The 24,555-nt window shown below is 43.0% G+C and overlaps 1 protein-coding gene across 3 annotated transcripts in view; it reads right to left on the bottom strand.

Annotated features, from left to right (window-relative positions):
- The window catches only part of LOC112946783 (glypican-5-like), a 373,787-nt gene that overhangs the window by 97,005 nt on the left and 252,227 nt on the right, over positions 1-24,555 (bottom strand). For 2 of the 3 annotated variants that reach the window (XM_026038723.1, XM_026038724.1), the window contains exon 9: positions 20,078-21,275. The exons of the other annotated variant lie outside the window; for it this stretch is intronic. In XM_026038723.1, the coding sequence (XP_025894508.1) occupies positions 21,076-21,275 (200 nt within the window). In that variant the 3' untranslated portion in view covers positions 20,078-21,075. Of the gene's footprint in view, positions 1-20,077; positions 21,276-24,555 lie in introns of those variants that run through there. 3 annotated transcript variants of the gene reach the window in all.

Raw genomic sequence — 24,555 nt, 5'->3', positions numbered from 1 at the left:
TGCTTTGGCACATCCCTGCCAGCCTCTCCTCACTGCCCCGTTCGGAGACAGAGATGCCCTGACACGCTTGCTCAGTTTTATGAGGTGGCCTTCATAACACTGAAGAGATTTCTAAAAATGCAGGACAGAATCCAYGAAGTCATGAAACTGCAATTGCAGCAGGTCAGCAGCACCACAGGCTTCCCCWGTGCTCGAGAGGAGATGCCCTCTCAGCAAAGGACTAAATTGGAGTCATGGGTAGCAGGGACAGTATCTTTATGTCTCACCATGGGTCACGGAATCAGGATCCTTTCTGGACCCTGAGCTGAGCAAGTTCCACAGGCCTTACCTGCCTGCAGTGTTGGGGCTGCATTAACAACGGGGACAGAAAACCTGGGCTGGTAAATTCACAAAGCAGACCTAACCCGATACTGCTTAGCACAGCAGAGAACTACCTAGACACTGTTTTTAATACAGGCAGTTAGATGGCATTTTATAGAGCAAGAGAGGAAAAAGCTTCCAGTGTTTCCTCACTAGAAGAAAGCAAATACAGTAAAAGTTACCAACACAGATGCATTCTTACACAGACTTTCCCTGATTGTATGCCCACAAAGAGCAAAATCCACTTAGATTTTACACACAAAATCCCTCTCCACCTACTGCTTCCAGCTGCACAGAACGCCACCCTGGGGCCATATTTTCCTGGAAGTTGTTGGACACGGTCCTCAGACACACACCAAGCTTCCAAAATCACACGGAGCATTTTCAGGGAGCTCCCTGTGGTCCTTGGTAGAGGGACGARGCAGGAGGGCTGCTGCGCAAGGGGGTTTGCAGGACCCAGCCCCGGAGAGGCCTCTAGGGCACCTCAGCAGTAAAATACTGGCCGCACTACCAGAGCAAGGTAAAGTTAAACCTTTCTCAAGGATATATATATATATTTTATTACATTGAATATGAACTGAATTGAATACACATTATCATTGAACTAGGGGAAAAAAGAAAAAAGTATGTTTTGGAAAAGTTAGAATAAAAAGGTTGTAATAAAAGGCTGCTTTTCCCCCTCCCCTTTGTTTTTAAGGAAAATGTCCACCTTCTCATACAAAAATGGAGTGTCAATCTTCCCGGTTTCCCTAGAAAGCCATTTGCTAACTAGTTGGACTCAACGTTCTCTGCCTGAAACACAGCTGTCCCTGTGGGTCCTTCTTCCCAGGTACTGAACTGGAAAGTCAAACTGTGAGTCCCCTCCTGCAGAGAGGCACTTTCCTACAGTCTTAAAACACAACTGAGCTGCTATCAAGCCATTTCTCAGGGAAGTCCTGGATTTCCCCRTCTCCCATTTCTTCAGTCTTTATTAGTGCTAAGTTCTTGGCTAAGGAAAGAGCAGGTCTGGAAAAACAAAAATGCCCTTACAGGAATGGAAACCATTGAGGGTTTTATCAAATCAGAACCAGACTAGAAGCACTCCATTTGAAGTGCTGGAAAAATATAACTTAACTACGGGGGATGCAAGTGAGTGTCAATAAAAGCCCTCCAATACGATTTCACACTTCATGTGGATGCATTGGTATTCTTGCTGCAGGTAAGCCAGAAAGGGCAATTTATTGCCATTGCATATGGAGAAATACATGAACCTGGGCAGCRCATGCACCACATGTGCCAGCTTTAAGCTGCATAAAGCATCTGGAAAGCAGCATGTGCCCCCCAAGACCAAGGCCAAGCCCAGGACAAGGCCTGTGTGCTGCTGAATGGCTCTGCTCGGGGTGGATTTCTGCAGGGTGGCAGCAGTTTGGGAAGGAACCAGTACGTTCATGAGCTGCTCCCTGGAGAGCTGGATGGCAGCCCTCCGGGAGAGCAGGTTTGCAAGTGCTAACACAAAAGCCCTTGGGACCAAGCACACATAGGGCAAAGGCCTAATATCAGTAGCTCTAGGGTTCCTCCTTCCAGGGATGGGCAGCAATTCCCACAGGGCAGCCAGGCAAAACTTGCCTACCCTACCCTGGGGATGAAGCAGACACACTGATGTAGAAAAGCAGAAAAACCCCCACCATGAGTGCAGAGGTCCTCATTCTGATTTCACACCACCCTTTGCAGACGGTGCCGTGCATAGGCGTGGAGAAAGGGGTGTCCATGCCTCTCACCATGGGTAGCCCCAAGCAAACACCACTGGAGAGGGTCAGGAAGCTCCCTCCTTCAACAGGCAGCACCTGCTCTGCCCACCTCTCTAACCCTGCTTAAATGATGGGGCTGTGCAGCAGGGCAGCCAAGAGAGGCCATGCACCAGGCAGGAGGTTTGAGAGCTCAGAGGCCGCCTGGCCGCTCATTTAACACCCGCTGCCCCGCRCACTACCCAAGCAGCCAGACCATTTAGATTCGGCCGTTGTTTCAACACTGCCTCTGTGCAAGATGCTTGCCAGAAATACAGCCTATAAACTCAGCTTGACCTTGGATCTCGCAATGCTCAAGGCACAATAGGTGTATTAAGACTAAGGCTAGGACCAAAATGAATCTTCTTGCCTCTGCCTTTACCTACTGAGATGCTAAACCCAACGCTTTCAAATGCCTGCCTAGGATAACTGCTGCAATCTCTTGTGAGATTAAATCCTGTACAACAGGGGTGAATGCTATTTCAGCTTTATTTCCCCCGTGCCCCCTCACACCCTGCTTTCTCAAGGTATCTACCACAGCAATTCAGGGGATACAATAGGTTTTTCACTTGCAAGTCTAACAACACGCTTCAAAAACACACTCAAAAGAAAAAGGCTGTTTACTTGGCAGAGATGGAGGAGGAAGCAACGAGGACAGGCCACAAAGGCAGAGCTAGGGCTGATCCAGAAGCAGAAGGACAGATTAAAGAAAATACACAATGAGACTGAACTCCAGTCCTAAAGCACATAGCATAAGGGAAGGCACCTCACACTGACCTCGACAAGAGCAGGTATCAAAGSCAGGTGGCACAAAAGCTCCTCAAGAGTGAGAGGGCAAAATGCCTTTGCAGCTAATAGAGTGGCTTGCACAGCCCTCAGAAACACCATCACGTGAATGAAATAAATTGCTCAATATGTTTGCAATCTAAATGAAAAGCCTTGGATCAAGAAACATAGTTTGGTGTTGCAACACTGTGGAATATGTTGTCCTCTGGGCAAAACAAAAGCCAGAAGATTTTTCTGTGTTCCTGCTTTAATTACTTCCTAGGAAAGAAATGGCCGTATGAAACTAGGTCAGGATGACAAAACACAATAAATAAAAGTCTGTCCCATCGGTTCATCAAAATTAGGCTTGTTGGTGTGTTTTGGGACTAATGAGGGTCCCACAAAAACTAGCAACCCAGGCTAGGCAGCCCGTGTTAATCCATAGGAGCAGGACACCGGACAGTTCACACTGCTGGGGCTTTGGAAGTTGCATTGGTGCCTACAGAACAGGCTCAATTTAATGCTCTGCCTTTGGGAGAGAAAGCCAATATTTCCACAGAGCAAACCCAAGCGTCTAACTCTGAAGTATAATAGCAGTCTTGAGGAGGAAACAGTGATTTCACAGCAGTTGCAGACAAAMGACGACATACCCTCATAGCAGTGCAAAAATATCCCCCAAACTCCTACTTCACAAATGATTCAATGGAGAGCTATAAATAAGCAGCAGAAAGTCAGTGTTACAGGGAGAGAAGTTGGCAATTTAATACAGCATTAAGCTGATTTGGATAGTTAAGAATCAGTGGGTGCATTCACATAGCACTAAGATAAATAAGCAAATAAAAAATATATATAAGTCTTTCAGTGGCTCTTGACAAGCAGAGGTAAACAGGGAGAAGGTTTTCTGTATACACTGATGAGATTATATAAATGTAACCAGATGTCTTTTATGCTTCATAATACCCTGTGAACCTTGGGGACATCTGTACAGAATGCTTTGAGGATATCATTTTGAAATGCTGCCTTCTGCTTCCCTTCACTATTATTCTGTTTCCCTTAACAGTGGACAGAGATCTACTACAAGCAGATGTTCAACTCCGCGCAATCCGATTCTCTTCATTTTAACAGGATAAAGAGGCTCAAGGAAGTGTATTAACTTGAGGGCCCTAGAGGAATAGTTTCTTGCTTAAGGAGTACTTACACCAACAAACAGTCTCAATACAAAATTAAAAATGTAGAATGTGCCCATCCTAGACTACATTTGTATTTCTAGGCTAGGTAACACAGCATCTTCCAAAACATCAGTCCAACAGACCTGATGCAGGGAGCACACAGCAGAGCTTGACAACCAGCACGAGGCAGCTCTTGTCTGCTTTCAGTTTRTAATTCTTACAAAGCTAGCAGTAAAGCCATGGATAAATTAAGGATGGACTCAGTGTGCACTGCCTGATCCACCAGAACTGACTGTAGATGAGKCAACAGAGCCAAGATCAGCAGTAATTGGATTGCTCATTACTTGAGCAAAGACTGTGAAAACAGCTATTTCTATTGGTCTGGTCATTGACTTTGCTGGGTGACTAAGGTTATTTTGTTTTTATTTGATTTCAGTTGCTACCACAAGTTTTCTCTTTCCCTTCCAAGGGAGCAAAACATACTGAGACACCAAAAAGGGGCTTGGTTTGTAATAAAAATTTCAAAGTTAAATATGAAAAGAATACTTCCTTTCTATTCCTTTGATTGAAATTAAATAAATTCAATATGAAGAATATGGATTCACCAGAAAACATTACAAGTTCATTTGACGATGGAAACAATGGAAAATTTGATGTAGCTCTTCCTAAAAGAAGAAATTCTTGCAATGATGACAATCTCTAAATACCACACACTAAATGGGTAGCTCTGGCATCTTCAGCTTTCCCTATGGTCTCTTGCACAACTTTGCCATAAGGATACACTTAGCAATCATGAGGCACRTTTCTGCTCTGGTCCTACCAAGCTTTAATTAATGCTGCTTGTTGTACTCTAAGGAAAGCACCTCGGACCCTCTTCTTCCAGCATGGTGGCCAAGGGATCCATAGAGGAGCCCAAAGGATGCCGCCCTACGTCTCTTTCTGCATCGACACTGCAGACACACACACACACAAAAGAAAGGCATTTGGCATTTATTGTGCCAGGCAGATGGATGGGAGGAGTGGTACTTGGAATGTCGAACAGTGTGAACAAGGCATTTGGGGATGGATTGAAAACGTTACCCAGAGAGCATGGTGTACTCCCAACCATTGAGCTTGGGAGTCTGGTTGTGCTTTAACTGAGCAGCCAATTAGTCAGATTTTCCTCTGCTTTTGGCTCCCCATTTGCCTCTGTAGCCTTTTGCTAGACACCACTTCTACCAAGAGTCAGTTGAAAAGAACTGCATCGGTGAGTTGCTATGACTAATTTTATAAAGAACTGACAAAGTAAGTTTTAATGAAGAGACTGGAGAGCGAACATTTATTTAAGATAGATGTGGAGGAGTAAATCTGCATTTAGCTCTCAGATAGCCAAGATATCTTTGCAGCTAAGGATTAACACAAATTTTCCAATTAATTTTCTTTTTTGCATGTGCTTGCATTGGGAAGAGAAAGGCAGAAGACGGGCACAAGGAGAATCATAAATAAGAGACAAAATGAAGAACACAGTCAATTTGCACTGTTAGCAGGATGCCCAAGAAAGTTATTCTCATTCTTTCCCCTCGATCTGATTCAAACCAGCAACCCGGGATGAAGATGGTTCAAAACAGAGGTTTTGCAAAGGGCATAGCTAGCAACTTCACTGTAAGGTGTCCCAGAAACCTGCCTGCTCCAAGAGCTTCCCCGTGCATTTAAGGTGAGTACTTAGCTATAGACTGTACCTATTCGAGCTGTCCCCACTAGACTATTTGTTTGAAAATATGGTGAGACAACCACACACACACAAAAAAAAAAACCCACACACCCACAAAGTACAGAAGAGGCTTGTCTTATTTCAGAGCACTCCCCTATGCTAAGTTCCAAGCTGGAGCACAGCCATTCCCCAGCAGTGGACATGGCACAATATTCACATTTCTTAACCCACTTTAGGTCAGGACACAACCAATTTAACCTAGTCACAACCCAGAGCCAGCCACAGATCAGCAAAGCTGGAAAACTGCCAGCCACAAAGTGGACCATGAGAGAAGGGGGCTCCAAAACCACCTGTTCCAAGGTGGCACAAAATGGCACCTCCCGCCCAGCACCCCCACCCGCCACGTCCCTCACCTTCCTCTCCTCAGCGTCCGCCACAAGGAGCCACCACCACTCGCCCAGGCCTCTCTCTGCTGCCATCACCACCGTTTCCAGGARGGGAAAGGAGATAGGCAGCCATGCCACAGTGGTGCCCACAGCAACCCCATCACACCCAGGCTTTTGGCCCAGTCCTGCAGCCACCTACTCCTCTTAAAGCCTCACGTGGTGCCACCTCATTGTCTGCACCTGGGTACCTGGGTGCGTGGAGAGGACACGAGCTGCACCTGTAATGGCTGCCCCCCTGTCCTGGGCCCAGCCTTTGCTCTGAAATACCTCCGGTGTGGGGGAAGGACAACCTGTCTCTGCACGCTTTGTCCTTTAACTGAACTGCTTCTCCATTACAGAGAACTTGTTCTTAATCTCTAGTGCCTCCAAAGAGGGCCCCAGATTGTGAGGAAGCTTTCAAGGGAGAGCCAGGACAAAGCTAGTCGCTATTTTAGATTTTAGGGTGAGGTTGCTGCAGAGTGTTTAGACCAACTATGAAGTCCATCCAAGGCAGGCTGAACACTCCAAAGGTTGTTTTTGTGACGGTCTACATATGCTGTCATCCAGCTAAGCATCAGTCCATAGGCTTGGTCTACACAGGCTTCTTTGCATTAACTGTGTCTCTCTCCATGTTTTCCTGGGATTTTGTGAGGGGGGGGAAAAAAAAAAAGAGTTCAGCAGTCCTAGTCCTGAAACCACAGTCTACAGGTATTTTTCCATTACCATTTTTCACTCCTGTTTCCCAGCTATCCTTCCTTTCCCTTACGCTTGCTTCTCACTTGGTTTAGTCCTACTGCCATTGCTCACCGTCCTGCATATCTTCTCCCTGACGGTTCATCTTGCCCTACCACCCTCATTCACAAGTGCCACATGCTGCAACTCTCAACATGAGTCTAAAAAAAAATTTACAAATAAATAATTTCATTCCTATCTGGAAATGAATCAGTCCAACTGCTGCTGTTTTTCTTGACCTCTGTAGAAGCACTAGCTTTGCCTACTGGTAGCAAATAAGGTTTATTGCTAAAGAGGCAATAAATAAACTAATAATATTTAGTTTTCATTTTGCCAGTGACTGTTAGTGCATCTGGAACCTCTAGAGAAGGTTAAACCTTACTAAAGAGAAGGTGATAAGATAAATCCCCCCACCGCTCACACAGATGTTTGCTACCCGCATCAGAACATGACAGATTACAAAGAAATTTCTTCCAGCGGGTAGTTTCAAAGGACATGCACAGAGGTATTTTAAAATAAATTGGGTGGGTATTGAATTCACATCATTATACTGTACATACTGCTGGTTTCTTCCTTAGCGGCTGACTCTTGGGGGATCCCTGTCTCATTAGGTCCCAGACAGGAAGAAACCACTTATTCATTAACTGGAGGACTGTATAATCTGTTCTTTCACTGATCAATTAGTCATCATCCACAAAGGCCATAAGCTCCGACAGGCACCGCTTTTCAGTTTCCCATGGACATGCTCTCTTTGGTGAAAGCACAGTCATTTTCAATGTTCTTTCTACAAGAAAACATGGGTTAAAGAAAAACTTAAGCCTTCACCTCAGTTCATGAGGTGCGTAAATGTGCTCAGCTCCCACTGAGTGAAATAATACATTTGTTCTTCTGTACCACTTGCACTATAATGAAAGTAGGAGAGAAAAGGTAGAGTCTAACAAAGGACTAAAACCAATACTCAATAGTCTTAGGAGAAAATATTTTCCTTTCAATAGCATAGGCAAAGAATTGAATTCATATTCTTTCAGTATTGTGGATTTTCATTCATATGTATTAATAATAAAAGGCAATACCAAGAGTAGATTCTGTCAATGCTTTTGCTCTGTAACTCTTCCCCCTTGAACGATGGTCAACTCAGTCCAAAACAAAACATTTCCCTAACCATAAAAAGCAAACAAAGGAATTATTTGATTAATACAATCTCCTTTTCTAATCTTCTTTTCTCTTTTTTTTTTTTTCCTATTCCCTCTCTGCCCCTACCCTTTCCTAAGATATTTTAGAGAAGCCAGGCCTGGGGAAAATACAAAGACTTTGGTGCTGACAAATTTAAGCATAAGCSGAACGGTATCTTTCCGAGCTGTGTATCTCAGACCCTTCTGACACAGAGCAGCCTGACTGTGCGTGAGGAGGAAAGGATTAACTAGGTTTGAATGGGGGGGACCACACACTGCTGTGCTGAGCAGGCCTCGTATTTCCCCCCACCAGCCTCCTGGCATTCCCTTTGTCAGAATTCTCAATTAAATATGAGTCCTGACGGAGCGGTGGCCAGAAAGATGCTGCTAAGGAGAAGGAAGAGGATGCCACTGCTGAAAGTAACTCCTTGTGGATGACCTGAAGAAATAGGGTTTAGAAATAAAACAATTTTTTTTTCATTCTCTTGCTTAGTGAAAGGAGCATTTCACCTTTCTAAAACTTGCTGTGTTGTACATACTAAGACCCTGCATGTGAGACTGAATGAAAACTACATAGTCAGTAGTGCTGTTGTCCCCTCAAATGACTTTGTGCAAGTCTGGACCTGCCTTTGGGGGGGGGGGGGGGGGGGGGGGGGGGGGGGGGGGGGGGGGGGGGGGGGGGGGGGGGGAGGGAGAGAGAGACAGAGAGAGAGAGAGAGAGAGAGAGAGAGAGAAGGATAGAGAGAGAGAGAGCGCGCGCACGCAGAGTAAACCCTGGAGTTCAAAACCAGGTGTTAAATATTGATAAGCAAGGTAGGAGAGAAACTCCTGTTAGTGGTGAACTGAAAAAAAATGATCTAGAGTGATTATTTTAACGAGAGGCTATTATAAAGATAAAATGCTTAAAAAATAGCATGGAGAAGGTTAACGAGGATTCGCTTTTATTCTGTTTCTCAATATAAGAATCTAAAACCCCCCTCTTCTGGGCCTCGATCTGGGAGCCGGATTCAAAGTGGCCAGACAGTTGAATGTAATTAATGGAAGCAATATTTACAAACTGAAACAAGAGGCAGCAAGACTAGGAGCGGCGTCTCAGCAAGGTTCAGGGAAAGGTTGGGAACTCTGGCGAGGCCATGCACTACACACGGCAGCACCAGGATGCACATTTATTTGGGGATCCCAGCTCCATTGTCACAGCAAATTCAGAGCATGAAGCTAAATCCTGAAGGCAGAAGAAACGTACTCACTGCACCAGTGATTCCATTATTCTCCTTTACGGGATTTTTCATACTTTCCTAACATCCTTAGCCTTTACTATTTTCTGTTGGGAACAGGTTATTTTATACTGATATGGGCCACCAGTCTGCTCAAGAATTGTAATGCTTCACTCTTCTCTCGTGGGATAAGATATGAAATCTGATTTATTTTTTTTTCTTCATTTGTTCCCATCTCTTTAATCACAGTTCTTTCCATTTACTGATTTCCCTTCTAAACTTCATGCTTATTGATTTTTGAAGATAACCATTAAAGACGTGCACTCATTTCCATGTACCATGAAGCAGTTCAGGAGCTCTCAAAAGAACATTGGTCCGAGTAATGAGGACTGACAGTTCACTGACCTTTGCTCAAGAAGCAACACAAAGTCCTGTCTTAAGCAATCATTAAAGTGAAGCACCTTAAAGTCATTTATTAAGTCATTGCCTTGCTTTGTCCTCAATCAGCAGTGAATTAATCCAACCCAGGGTATGTAACAGCCCTCATTAACTTTCCTGCAGCTGATCGCCTGCTTGGCACCCCCAAAAACGCTAGTTCTGCTTTTGCCTGCATGACCATATATCTGTGTCCTACAGCTTCGTGGGGCTACCTTTTATTCCAGGCTTAGCATTTCTGAGGATCTTTGTTTTGCACTTAGATATCTACTGGGACAAACTCAATGGCCCTTTGACAGCTCGTTCCTGTCGGGGAATGTGTGCTGGGATCTTGTGGTTGTTGGAATTGCTGCTCTGTGTTTCTGCACATTCTGCAACTTTTGCTTTGCCCAAAGATGGGAGACTGCCTAGGTGTTAGCAGGCTGCATGAAACAGGACTGATCACATTCCAGTTAGCTCTTTTTTTTTCTCTACCAGCTTAGTCTCCACCAAAAGTCTTGTGCTTTTAACTTTTTATTCAGAAAAAAATAAACTATTACTTTTCATTACTTTATATCTGTCGGTACGGACATAATCTTGTGGGTAACATTAAAAGTCAGTAGTTACCAGTGCATTTACCTTTGGGAATTCCTATTCTGCATGTGAAAAAAAAGATCAGGGTAGTTACCACTGGGTAATATGTTAGCACATGCTGATTTTCTTAATTTGTGTTGATTTTTTTCAGATTGGCCCGTGGTAAATATAATTTCTTCTTTGCAAGAAGAAAAAATGAAGGCTCTGGGAGGTTAATGAACTTGTTTGTTCACACTGCTCTAACAGATTACATGCCAGAGTAGGAGCCAAAAACACGAATGCTGATTGTGGTTCTGACATGCACTCGCAACGTAAGAATGCAGCTCCCTGAGGTTCATTTTCCCAGACGGAGAGCGAACTATGGGTCTCTTCATCTGAGGTTAATTGGAGTCTCTGTACCTTTCCTTAAATTAAAGAAATGCCCTGCGGCAACTGATGCACTGAATGTGTCTCAAGACCTTTACATCCAATTCAAGGTGGAGCTGCGAGCGGGCAGTGGCAGGTGTCAACTGTAGCCCTGAAACGGAACAGTGCGCACCAGTGACGCACCCAACGCGGCCACTATCCAGGGAAAACCTCTGCCAGGGCCACTCTTAGGAGTGCCCCATTCCTGAGGGGTCTGAGGAAATACAGTTTAGACCCAACGGGCCTAGGACACTGTCTGGTTCTGCAGACAGTATTTCATTACTCTGTAATGAAATACTGATTTTGCAGCTGGGGATGTCTGCTCACTGAGAAAACTGGGGACAGGTACCGTAACAGTGTGTACAACACAACAATGTGAGCAGTTTTGGGGTTTCATAACTTGTCTGAATCAACAAATAATAGGTCATATGGAAAAAAAAAAATTGACCTTTTTTGAAAGGATAACTCTGAAACCAAAGGGTTGTTTTGTGCCCCGTCTTGTTCCTGGTTGGAGGAAAAGCAGAGTGAGCCTGAAGAGCACATGCTCCACAGCCCTCCCTCCCTATGGATATTGGCAATACCTGCACATACCACATGGGACACAATAGTGCCTGTAGAAAAGGAGGAGGCAACCCCACTAACAGATGAGTTTTCTGTCTTCTCCAGGGAATTTTCAAGTTCTAGAGGTTATCTTGGAGATACAACTCTGGTGCCAAAATCCAATGAATATACGTGGAGTGAAGAGGATTCAGTCTGGTGTAACCTCCTGGTTGCTCTGGCAAATTCCTTTTACCCACATGATGTTTCTTGAAAACAGTCAAGAAGCAACAGTAGTAATTTGAGGCTTTAGGACCACGGGTTTCTGTTGCTTTTGGAATTCAATACCGTCTTCTCTTTCTTCTGCTTGGGCRCACAATAAATGCAAGTGAAATCCAATTTACGCAAGCAGGAGCATTTTCAGTTTGATCCCTTGGGACACTGGTAGGTAACATTGGGTTCCTGAGGTTCCTGAGTTCAGGAGGACTTCAGAAGCATTCTCTCCAAAAATGTGCTGTTTATTTTCAGACAGGAAGCAATTCCTGAAGCGTAGGAGGATTTTCTACAAAAAAGAAGCCAGGCTGCCTCTCTCACCGTGTCACAKGGCTGAGCATAGTCCTGCTAAGTCTGTGACTCTGGTTGGAGCTGCATCACGGTGGAATTGCTAACACATGTGAGACTAAAACCACTGCCTTTCCCTGGCTTGGGTATGACACGCTACAGACAGATCTCGGAGCCAAATCCAAACAACCAAGCAAAAAATCGCCTGGAAATATCTGGATTCCTGATGGGGGAGGCATCAAGTGGCTCCCAGACGGCTGYGACACGAGGCTGGCACAAGGACTGTGCAATTAAAGGGCTGCGCAATTAAAGGGCTGCCATGGAAGGTATGAACACGGGCTCCACTATTAAGGAACATCCTCAAGGCATCTGATCAGATCTGAGGTGTTCTGTGTATTTTTGGAAATTGAGCATTTTAAGTGAGTGCGAGGCAAAGCCTTTAAATAACCTTACAAATTGGAACTGCCAAAGCAGCACTTATTTTTAACATCTTCGGAAAAAGCAACAATGTCCTTTGAAGCAGAGGCAGGTTGGATTTCAGAATGAAGTAGCTTCACAGCTGTAGACACCTGCTTAATTAGAGGATGAATGTGAAATCCTTAAACTTGAAAGGGTTTTATTAGGCAGCACTTCAGAGAGCAAGCATTCCTCCAGCCTCAGCCCAGAAGAGCTGTTAGCTGTTATCTTTGGAGATGGCTCAAAAACAAACACGTTAGGAAAGAGCACTTGCCACAGATGGTGAGGAGCCATGTGTAGATCCCAGGCCTCACATAGGGAGCATTTTCAAGGAATGAAAGCTGGAATCACAGACAGTCCAGGAGGCAACACTCAAATCATCGCACAAGCAGAAAACAAAGTGAGAACAAAAAATRAACTAGGTAGATAGTAAGAACACGGTCATTTAAATGCAGTAAAGGAACATCTAGTTCTTGATGAGGCTGTGGTTCGAAGAGCTGTGCTAGAGTCTTTGTACAGCTGATTTAGGAATACAAGATGAGCAGTGAAATACTACCAAGAACAGGAAATAAATGAGATGAAACAGTTGACATCTTTGCTGCTGCCTTTTAAGAAGGAAAAAGCAGCTGTTCTGACATAGCAATGAAAAAAAGCTCTTCAGAAGCAGCTCTAACAACCGTTTGCAAGAGCAGAGGTCTCTGCTGTGTCACTTTATGAAATGACAGAGGCACAACCACAGTAATCAGCATCGGATGGAAAAATATAGCATTAGTTTTCTTTCCTCAAAGGAACAGAAACTGCAAAGCCCCGAATTGACAAGTGATGAAAACTCTTTGTGAGCAGCAGTTTCCACTTTCCAGTCCCCTGGCCCAGAAAAGTGACGTGATCCTAATCAAAACCAAGGGCAAGGCTTCCAGTACTGCCCACGGTTACCGCTCGACCTAGGTCAATGCAGAACCCAGGTCCGAGCGCTTCTGTCGGAATGAAGGTGTGATGAAAAACGTCCTACCTGTTGTGTGGAGKTTTGCTGGCATCTTCCCAAAGACCACTGCAAGCATTGGGTTCCTCTGCTAATATTAAAAGCTGCTGGGATATCTCATTGTAGTTATTGCAAGAGAGGAAAGCAAACCAAGAGAGCAGTTATGCTGAAGATACCGTCCTTTCTTAGCCAGGCTTCGAGGAAAATATAAAGAGTTTTATGGCAGTTGTCAAGTTCTGCATCCTTAATTCGAAGCACAGTCTGAACAGGTTAAAATCTTTTTATTTGAGCTTTTATCAGCTCTGTAACTTACAACAAAGGTGATGAAAAATATCCAGAAAAAGTTACAAAACTTCTAATAGAAGACAACAATTTCCTGCTGTGGATTATTTATTTTTATTCCCATACATAGTTCACTGTCCTTTACAAAACACAGTTTTCACTKTTAAAAGTTGTCTTTCTCTTCACTGTTATGACAGTAAGTTCAGACTCTTCTTTAAAACTTGCTTTTATCAGAGTCATTGCTGAAAAGACCTGAAGAAGTTAATTATTCAATAAAATATAGACAGAAATACTGCAAATAAAACAAGTGCTTGGGAAATAGAAATAATTATCAGAGCTTGAATACAGCTTTGGGCAAAAACAATCTATGTTGCAACCTAAAATACCCATGACGACTAATGTAAAACACAAGTGTAAGCAGCCTATTAATTCCTGCAAAATAAAATGAACTAAAGAAGATCAGGAGAGCATAAACTAATTATTTAAAGATCTAAATGGCAAAGTGGTTACTGTGTGTTTGACCCCAGTGCCCTGTAAACATTCATACTGTATTAGTTTTGATATTAATGTAAATAAAATAAATGGTTATATGGTGCACAACTTGCTGTACTGGCTTCCATAATCATTCAAAGCTCTCCCATAAATGAGAAAAACCAAACATTTCACACAGCACAGCCGCTCCCCCAGCCTGCTCCAGCACCAACTGCAACGTGGTTTGGGGAATACTCTTCAGCTTCACTCTTCATCACTAACCTGAGAGCACAAATATTCCAGTTAACTTAATTTGCTCTATTTTAAGGAGAGCACCACCAAATGCAGCTTCCTTCCCGTACTGCTTCCTGCAACCTCTCTTGCTTCCTGCTCTGACCTGGGCATGGGCTCTGGGCAGGGGGACCATGTGCCAGCTCTGTGAAGCCCCACGTCCTGCCTTGGTTTCCTTCCAGTTGTGGAGGTTTAGGTTTAATGGCTTAGAGAGGAAAAAATAATAACAAGAAGCCTCCTTTCTGTTTCTGCTCAGTAGGAAATGTAATTTCTTCTTCCTTGAAGAGCATCACACTACCATAACTCTAGCTTTTGCCACCAGTATCCTAAAAATGCCAGGCTGTTTGATCTGAGACTGAATGCAGAGAGACCCAAGCTTCAGCTGAAGCACAAGGGGTTTGCTCACCTCCTTCCTTAAGTTTCTGCAAAAATATTGACGCCACCATCCGCTCTCACCACTGAGTTTCAGCTAGTTTCTGAGGCCAGTTTAAGTCTTGGATTCTACAGAAAAATCCAACTTGCTGGCCCTTAAGGCCGGATGTTTATCAACAAACCCTCTCTAGGAAAGACCTTCTACTCTGAAAGGTACTCACAGGACACACATCACCTGGTAGTGCCCGTCYCGACAGGCCACTTCTCTCAAAAAAGCCTCTGCCTGCACCCGGGAAGGGAATAAAAGGACTCCTGGCATCCCATGTGTTGCAGATGATCATTAGAGATAAGACCCCACTGCATACCGAGTGGCACAAGCTGTACAAAATGCTTATGCAAATTCCTAATCAGTTGGTCTCGATTTCTTGAACCTAAAAAAGATGGGAAGAAATTCATGGTTTTGGGCCACAACCTTGTAATGGGCTAAATTTATATAGTTAAAGTGACATCAAAGGAGCTACACTAATTTATATAGGAACTGACCTTCTGCTGCAGCATTTCGTACCTACAGAAAAGCCTCTAAATCTCTTTGATTTGTTAACTTCCTATATAGGGAGGCTGTAAACATTTGATATTGTCACTCCTCCTGAAAAGTTTGTTTCAGATCTCCTTTTTAGAAAGACCAAGTGATCTTGCTCAATAATACTGTGCATTTAAATAGAGAATTATTAGTCAGCTTAAAGCTTTCTTATGCCATTGAAGCAGGCTGGTTTAATTTCTGCAAATTCAACATAGCATCCTGGACACTCCAGCACAGCAATGACTATGCCAGTCTCTGATAAATAAAACTTCCCAACTGTACCTGCAGATACAGAAATGTTAGAGGTGCATTAGGATCTACAATCTCTGTGTCTCATGGCTTTTGCTGTCATTTCAGGATAAACCAGGCCACAAATCTGGGATATTGTACTCAGTCATGGAAAAGAGCTATTAGACTAATTCCTTCTCTCAAGTGCATGAAAAATGTCAGTACCTATTTCAAGCCAAAAAGTCTAGCCTATATTAACTCAAGACACACAAAAACACCGTTTTCTATTCCTCTGAAAAGTAAGTTTTCTAACTGCGTATTTGCAAGGAATTCATAAAACTAGCAAGATATTTACTTTTCAAAAGAAATGTCCACAGCCTGTACAGTAATTTGAACAGGTGTTAATTAGGTGTACAGAAAGGCCACTGAGGATAATTTATATATCCCCCTGCAACAAAAAGAAAAGCGAATAAATGTTAATTGCATACATTATGCAACAAATGATTTTTTAGGATGGCACTAAATTAGCTGCAAATATTATAATTACAAAGCACTGGGTAATTTACCAGAGATTAATTGAAATGATTAAGTGCAAACTGCATAATTGTGCAAGGTAATATTAATGCCTTCTGCACAGAAATGGAAAAAATAGTGGCTGTTACTGGCTATTTAGGGAAGAACTTTATGTTCCTCATGAAAGTATCCGTGGTACTTCTCTCCTGCACCCTTCTCTAAAAGAGAGATTATATAATTTGGGGGACAACCCACTGTAATGCTAATAGCAACAAGAATGTCTAAAGCAGCCTATTTCAGGGATTGAATCTCATCCCAATTACATGGGAGCAGCACAAAAATATTGCTCCACGGTCTGTGTCCGGAAGCCTTTTATGAGAGCTGGAGCAACAGCAGRTATTTACTGTACAAGCACTTAAGCAAGAGCACATGCAATCTACATACATTCCTCATAATGAAAATAAAGGGGGCACACCTTAAGTAAGAGTTGGAAACATGACTACAGAGCAATAGTTGTAATTCTCCTTTCTGAATTCAGTGCAGCAGTCTCTTGCATAGAGGCTTCCTATGGTGCTACATGGAGGTGGAAGAGGATGGTGATGAAGAGGGACAGGGGAAAGGGAACAAACCTTGCTCTAGTCCAGGAAGGTTTTATCACGTAGCAGTTATTTGCCATTTGACATGCAAGGTGCTTTTCTGAAATTTATCCTCTCTAAACCAGAACAAATATTCAACATGCTTTATCTTTGCCACTATTCCTTTTTTGGTGGAGTCTTAGTATTTAATACAAGTCAAGTGTAGCTATTCAAGAGTGACGGGGCAAACAGGAAAAGAATTTGGTGTTGGGAGTAACCGGACTTCTGTGGCAGGCGGAGGCAGACATTAGCAYGTTCTTTTGGGCAGAGGGGTGTCACAGCTAATGCCATCCAGGGACACATCTTTTGCTTTTCATAAATGCACAGGCCTTAAGGCAATAAGAGAGGGACTGTGAACAGCAAAATACTATAAATGAAAACAGGTGGCTCGGATGCTTTGGCTAGTCCAACATTAGACCATAAAATGCTAAAGTGGTCAAGATGCAAGACGCATTTCCAGAAAACTCTATTTGTACAGGCTGAAATGCGCAAAGGCATGTGGGCAGCACATAAACCAAGTAATTCCTATTTAAAAYGATGGGTAGGCCCTCAGTACAGCACTAAAATCCCCTTGCTGCCATGCCAGTTAGTAAATTTTGACTGTAATTTCAGTCCAACCTTAAAACTGTTTGAAGAGCTCAATTCAGTCCCCAGAGGATAATCCGGAGGCCTGTTCCACTTGGTATCTCATRTTAACGTGGGTTTTAGCTCCTTGCACTTGAATAGTGTTGCTTGAAGCTAAGCACGCGCAGTGTTGAAYAGGAACTGCTCAGTAAATCTGGGCAAAAAGGTTTCCCTAACATTAAATAAAAAGACTGCAGACAATGTCTATTAGCACAAAACACTGAAAAGACCCACTCTGGATTAGAGAGTCCAATTTAAAATTATGGCACATATGCAATCCTAATAGCTGAAGGAAATGGGGCGATAGTAAATGCAGATCTGACTTAATGATGAAACAGGAGTGAATCCCACAGCCACACAGCCATGCACAGAGCCTCTGAAGCAAAAGCAGCGGGACGTTATTAGTTGTGCTGCCCTTAGCAAGCTCTGACAGGTATTTGTAGCTCAGAAGGTTCATTATGGAGCAAGAGACAAGAATCACGATTCCCTAAGCAACAACCAAGTACCTGGTGGGCCTGGAGACGGGGCACTGCGTGAGGAAGAAGCAAGCTAGAAAAATAGGTAAGGGTGAAAATTAGAGCTGAGCTTCTTTAGAAGAACGACGCTGCAAAGAAAGTGCAATGCAGAACAAGTGCCAGTAAAGCTGCTGTCCAGCCACGTTCGCTTTCCTCCCTGATCCCTTCCTTGCCAGGGAGGGGTTTAATGACACGTGAACCTCTCAACTGGTTTAGCAGAATGTGGGTCCCCAGCAGCAGTAAAGCAGCACAAAATGACTGTCCCCACACATGAATTTCATTCCATTTAGTGAGACACCAGCATCGTGACYAACAGAAAATCGTGGACTGATTTTACTCACAAGTGTAGGGCAGCAGTTACTCTCCAACGCGGGCGTTCACAACTGCTGCCACAGCAAACATGAAAGGAAAGTCACAGCAAAACAAACACCCAAAAAGCAGTCGCTAAATACWATTCATAGCTGTTAGGCAACGCTATAGCAATGCTCTTAGACTGATAGGTTATTTTACATTGAGTTTACGTAAACAAGTTAAAAAGTATTTTGAGACTTTTGCAATTACTGAGAATTACAACATCCTTGATACTGAARTGAGATTTTTGTAAAATAAGCATTTTGTCCATCTGAAAACAAACAGTTCCTCTACCTGACAGAGTCAGTTGATTTGCCTTTGCTGGTATAAAGCCGTTTGATGGAAAAAATATAGTTTTTAGTATGCAAATATAGTCAATCCTAGAAAAAAAACATATAAACCATTAAATAAAATATCCTACACTGCCCTTGCAAGCTGCACCATTTCTGAAGCGCAGCATGCACACGTGTCAAGCTGGCCTGAGCAGTACTCCCCTTGCGGGGCGGAAGGCCGTGTTAGTGTCAAAGGTACAAACAGCTGTCGAGTCCCCCAGAGCCTCTTCCTGTTTCATAACAATCTGTGTCGATTAAAATATTGATTGAATCCAGTGAGATGAGTTGATGAATCTGCCACCCCACTGCGTGGGCAGTATTATGTTAGGTTAGTTACAACAGCTTTAAAAGGGTTGGCCTATTTAGCACCAGAGATAAATGCTACAGCATATAGGTATTTGCAATCCAAACTCAAAATTCCCATGCTTAACCTCTCTGAKGTTATTGTTTACCAAGATTATGAAGATCTAGTTAAAAAAACAACAAAAACAATCCCCTAGGTGAATAATACATTCTCAGCGCAAGGTTCTTAGAGCTTCCTTGGCTACAGCTGCATACTGAACAACCAGATCTATGGACCTGAGCTCAGAGCACAAAACCTGTTGCAGAAAAGGCATCAAAAAGACCCCTAAGCTCYGGGTGTTTGATTTCAGTCCCTGCAGGTGAGAAAAACTTTGAAGCTGCTGAGTTAAACTGGGTTGCTTAAGAGCTCAGGCCTGCAGGCCCAGGCTGGAGCTTCGCTTTCACTAACACTACGTGAAAGTAGCACTAAGTGATATTCGCACTTTAGCCATTCTGTAAAATACAGAACGTTTTATGTTAGCATACGGATCCTTTTTCCATTTTACTGACTTTACTGCATGTTTCAACATTAACTTTCTTTAATCTGTTTTGTAAAACTTAGCAATTTTCATTTTGGAGACACTCCCTTTGCAGCTGGATGTTTCAGTGCTTTTACCTGTACCTTGATGGCTGCAAATACAATCTAAAAGCCCAATTAAAAAAAGAAAAAAAAAAAAAATCAAACTCCATCTCAACAATTACAATTAAATATGTTCACTAGTACTATCTAAAAACACATGAATAAGACCTTGCCCGCTTATTTTATGCTCCTGCTGTGTATTATTGTCCCTTTATATGGTGACATCCAGTAATACCAGCACATGGCACCTTCTTTGAGGGAGGTTGTCTTCTACAATCCAAGTTGCTGATWAAATGCCTGAATGTGATTAATGAGATACAAGGGTTTTTGTTTGAGTTATGTCAGCAGACGCATAACTTTAAGAATCAAAAGAGATGTTTTACAAAACAAAACCRAAGGCAAACGTTTTACATTAAATCTTATAAAACTGTACAGAATAAAAAGTCTACAACATGAAAGTGGCCATTAAGCTGTTGTAATAGTTATGAAATGTAGTAAATATAGCAATTCTAATATTTCTCATATTTATCATATTAATCACTGTATTCATACAGCTATATTTGTGTGTATATATATTCAATGGCACTGTAAACATAGTTGTTGGAAAACACACATCAGGTCTTAGCCCATTAGAAGTTAAATGTTAAAATGCATCACTGTAACACCAATTTTAAAAAAAGAGCCTTGTAATAAAATGCACATTTTGATAATTTCTAGGACAGAAATCAAAATGAGACAGAATAGAGAACGCTCTAGATTCCAGACTGTTTTACCTTTATACCTATCATGATATACAAAATGTTAAACATTAAATGTAATTAAATAATATACAGTTTCTGAAATGGATTCAATTCAGAGATTTACAATACACAAAATCTAATTTGGAATAAACAGGAATTCCTGATAACTTCCATCTGTGGGATCTACGTGGAAAACTGAAGGCAGTTTCTCTTTAACATCCAATAGGCAAAGTAGGTTTGAGCTAATTATCCTTTTTTTTYCCCCCTCCACACAGAATTGCATTCCACCAGATAAAACATTATTCTGTTTATGTTTCCAACTGCTGGACATTCATCCAATAAACCTCAAGCATCTGCTTAAGCACACGGTAATAGCAGTTTGGGCAGCAGGGAAACTCACTCTCAGCAAACCAAGTATTTCTATTTTTTTCTATGGTTAAGGCAACTATAACGATACATTAGACACACCATATGCTTTTATGTTGTTTTCTACAAGCTAAACAGAGTGAAAAGAAGCTTCAAACATGCTCTGACCTTCTCAACCGCTTCGGACTTTCCTCAGGCTGGTACAGAGTACCCAACTTCAGCACTGTTTGCTACTGGAGACGTGGGTTATTCGCTGTTCACTAGAGAAACAGTGTGTGTATTGCCTTGAATGGAAGGCCAGCCACGCATTTAATTAGAGAAAAATAAAAACAACACAACCAACGAGTCAGATTATCCAGTGAACAGAACCGAGAAAAATGGTAACACACACGCTTACAATTTCTGGGTTCCCAGTTACTTCTACCCAAGCACTGAAGCCACTCAGCGCTTTGTGGCCTCTCCCTTGGTGCCTCAGGCGGGCTCGTGGCAGCCTCTCTTCAGGCACCGCACGAGGAGGCTTCTAACAGGCCACACGAGCACTGAACTTTGCTTTCGGGTGGGTAAGGCTGCGGGTATAAACGACAGTGAACAGAAACATGGGCACCGCGGCTGCGTGGCTACAGTGGCCCACGCCACAGGGTGGCCAGAGCCGCCAGGACGCAGAGCAGGGTGGCCGGGCCTGGGCGGCTCCCCTTGCTGGGGACAGTGTGTTTGGAAGAGGACTTGACGGTGCCTGCAGTGGTGGTGCTGGTGTCAGTCTTTTTCACAGTTGGCTTGGGCTCGTTCCTGTTTTCTGCATGGGTTTTCTTGAGTCCATCTGAAAACAGGAAAGTAAATGTGAGATTAATCGCGCAGCTCTAAAGTTGTGCCTTTGAATTCTGCCTGTTGCTGGAGAACATCCTGCACGAGCTGGAACAACTGAAGCTCACAGGGAGCGCGAGGGGCCTGAGTTGTGCCAAGCACAAGTTTAGCCCAGCAGCTCCGCTCTGCTTGCGCACGTAGACACAGCCTGGCCGCAGACCGGGCTTGCTCTGCCGCCAACGACCTCTGTTCACCTGGAATGGGCCAGGTCAATCCCAGGGAGAGGAATGACTTTTTGTATCATGCCCTAGGGAAACAGCAGAGGGGTTCGTGAGCTGCTGCCTTCTCCTGGGAATTGCCTTCCTTCTGCTCCATTGCTGTCCTTTGCTTTCAAGCAACACACGACCTTGGATAACGTGGCAAGACAGATTGCTAGCACAAGCAAACAAAGAGGTGTCTCCTASACCCTGTTCATCTAGACGGGCAAGAAGAGTGTTGACAAAGAGAAAGTGCTTCACATTTGGAGTAACTGGTTTTCCTAGTAAGAACAAGGACTTTCCTGTTTTGTTTTTCAAGTAGGAAAGAATGATACAGGGCAGTATTGTCCCTAGAAAGTCAAGTTGGGACTTCTTTAAAAATCCTTTATATAAGAAGGTAAGAAAATCTTCCTTGGAGAAAATGAAAATGTGGATTTTTAAAATGAGATAACGACTGAYAGAGGTCTCCAGTTATCTTCACTTTTCCTACGCTTTATGCATGTGTTACTGAGATCATACTGCCCCTGCTCCCTTTCACAAGCACTGGGGGAAAAATCATTATTTCCTTTGATGATGGGATGGTAATTTTACAGTTAATCTATAAAATACCCAAGTGTGGTAAAAGCAAATGCCTACCTAGAAGAAATTATAAATTAGCAGTAATTATTCTGGTCCAAGCTTAAAGGATTTTTGTGGTATTAATGRATGCAATGAACATTCGCACAGAAAGCAAAAAGCACAGATTTGTGATGCAGATTAAACAACTGCCCAATCTTAAAATAAAACCTCTGAATCATAGAAGCAAGTTCCTGGYAGAAAGTGAAAGACGGAAAGTATTCCAGAAATGTAAATGCAATCTGAGTTCATTGTCTGCATGTCAGTACTTCTGAACAACCATCAATAAACTTGCTCGATAATCAAAATGAGCTATTGTATTGCAAAAATACACATTGTTCTTTGGCGCTACAAACTGCAAAAGAGATGCAATGGATTTGTGGTTTTTTTTATTTTTTATTTTTTTTTAATCTTAATAACCGTCCCTGAAGAACTCATGATTGTTTGAACAGATTCAAGGATGCCTCTATGGGGAAGGGACACAGGGCAAGGCCTGGCCTGCTGCTGCCGTCAGAATTCCCCCCGGCAGGACGCCGACATCGCTCCTCGCCCGCTGCGGCGGCGCTAGCAGAAAGGCGTGCGGGAAGCGCACACTGCAAACACAGAAGGTATCARCATTCTGAGGACACCTAAAGAAAAATGGACAACCTTCACACTGTCATTAATGCAAATTAAGAATAAATCATGGAAWTAGGTGCGTTGTGACACTGCCGAGCCTCCTTTCCATCACTGTCATTCCCTTTTTCCACTGCGGGAAAGGGACTATTTCTCTGCTGCCTCTTATATCATGCCAGCCTGCTGACTTCAGCTCTCTGGGGCAGCTGATTAAATTAAGACCTCACTCAGGTAAATCTATTCCCTTCTTTCACTTGGCCATGTCCAGCACTGTAACTTGATTGGCCTCCATAAATTGGGCAGCCTGAAATGTATTAATTCATTTATTTTCTTAATATTGACCTCACCAAAAATCTAAGGTAATATTTAATGCTACCAGAGAGGCTGTTGGTTTTTAAAAGCTTTGCTCTCCATGACTGCTTAATGCACTCCATAACAGGCGTTAAATAATACATTAGAAAAGTCTGCCTTTATCSTTTCCAGGGGAAGGACTAAAATTTGAATTTCCTCACTGTCTTTAAAGCAGAGTATATTCAGATGCTATTCATGGCCACAGATTAGAAAATCTGTGATCTAATTGTGCAAAATGGATAATTCATTACAAAATCTAGAAAATCTGTGATCTAACTGTACAAAATGTATAATTTATTACAAAACCTTTTTTTCTTAGAAATAAGAAGATCATTCTTAATCCATTTTTTTCCAATCCCATTTTTTTTTTTTTTAAGCATCACAATTTCATGTTTTCTTTGGGCTGGCTCAGAGTTCCAGTTGCTTACTCACTCCAGCGTTTTGGCTGACAGAGCTAAATGAGTTTTTCCTCTTAAAWCTTCTCCCCTGAGTCAGGGATGATTATGTTCAGCCTACTACTGACATTCAAACGCCAGAGTAGTGAGTGTGCTAAAAAATGTGTTGGTGTGAAAACTAGTACAGAAGGAAAACTGTAGTCTCAACAAGGCAGACACAGTTGTTCAACCCCCATGAATTGAGCCCCCAAATCACCATTTCCTAAAAACCAACAAACCCCAATACTTTCATCTGTTCTAGTATTTAACTTTTAGGCATCGAGGCTTTATAGGTCTCAATTAAAAGCTTTCTCTACTGTTAGAAACTTCATTGTCATCATCCCTCCTCTTCTTTGCAGAAAGGGAGAAGACTTCAATGACCTTAGGCTGATGTATAACACCCTCTGGACGCTTATTTTACACCATTTACTACCTAGTGTGAAATATTCGTTATTTCAGCACACTATTCTATCTTTTCTGGAAAGATGCTGAACTACTGCATAGCTAGGCATAGGATTTAAGGTGCTGGGTACAGCTTGGGGGTCCCTTGCTGAGGGCCTTGCAGAGCTGCGTRCCCCGGGCTGGCTGCCACTTGGGTTGGTTGGAGGACGTTCACCCCATTAACTGCTGCTAAATTCACRTGTTGACAATATAAATAAAGCTCATCACGAAAATGACTTGACCTTGGTGCAGAGTGCATTCAGGCCTCTCTTCCCCTCGAGATGTAACCGCAGATGGCTGCACAGCAATGCGCACCGCTCGCATGGCACGAGCTCTCGTAAATACTCCTCGGGATCAATACCATCCTTCAGCAGGATGAGCTGGGGCAAGAGGGAGAGTCAAACCTGTCACTGCCATCTAATTTAGGGACAGGAAACCTCGTCTCTAGGGCTGAGCAAGCCTTTCAAACACTTTTGGTGAGTCAGGCATTAAAGCACACCTGAGGCTTAGCTAATAACAATACAGGGGAAAACCCTTGGGACTATCACTTGTTTAGGTCAGTGTCAGGTTATCTGGCACCCCC

The sequence above is a fragment of the Nothoprocta perdicaria genome, unplaced genomic scaffold, assembly GCF_003342845.1.
Source record: "Nothoprocta perdicaria isolate Ctin4 unplaced genomic scaffold, notPer1 scaffold_217, whole genome shotgun sequence".
Taxonomy (NCBI): domain Eukaryota; kingdom Metazoa; phylum Chordata; class Aves; order Tinamiformes; family Tinamidae; genus Nothoprocta; species Nothoprocta perdicaria.
This window is presented reverse-complemented; position numbering and strand designations above follow the sequence as displayed.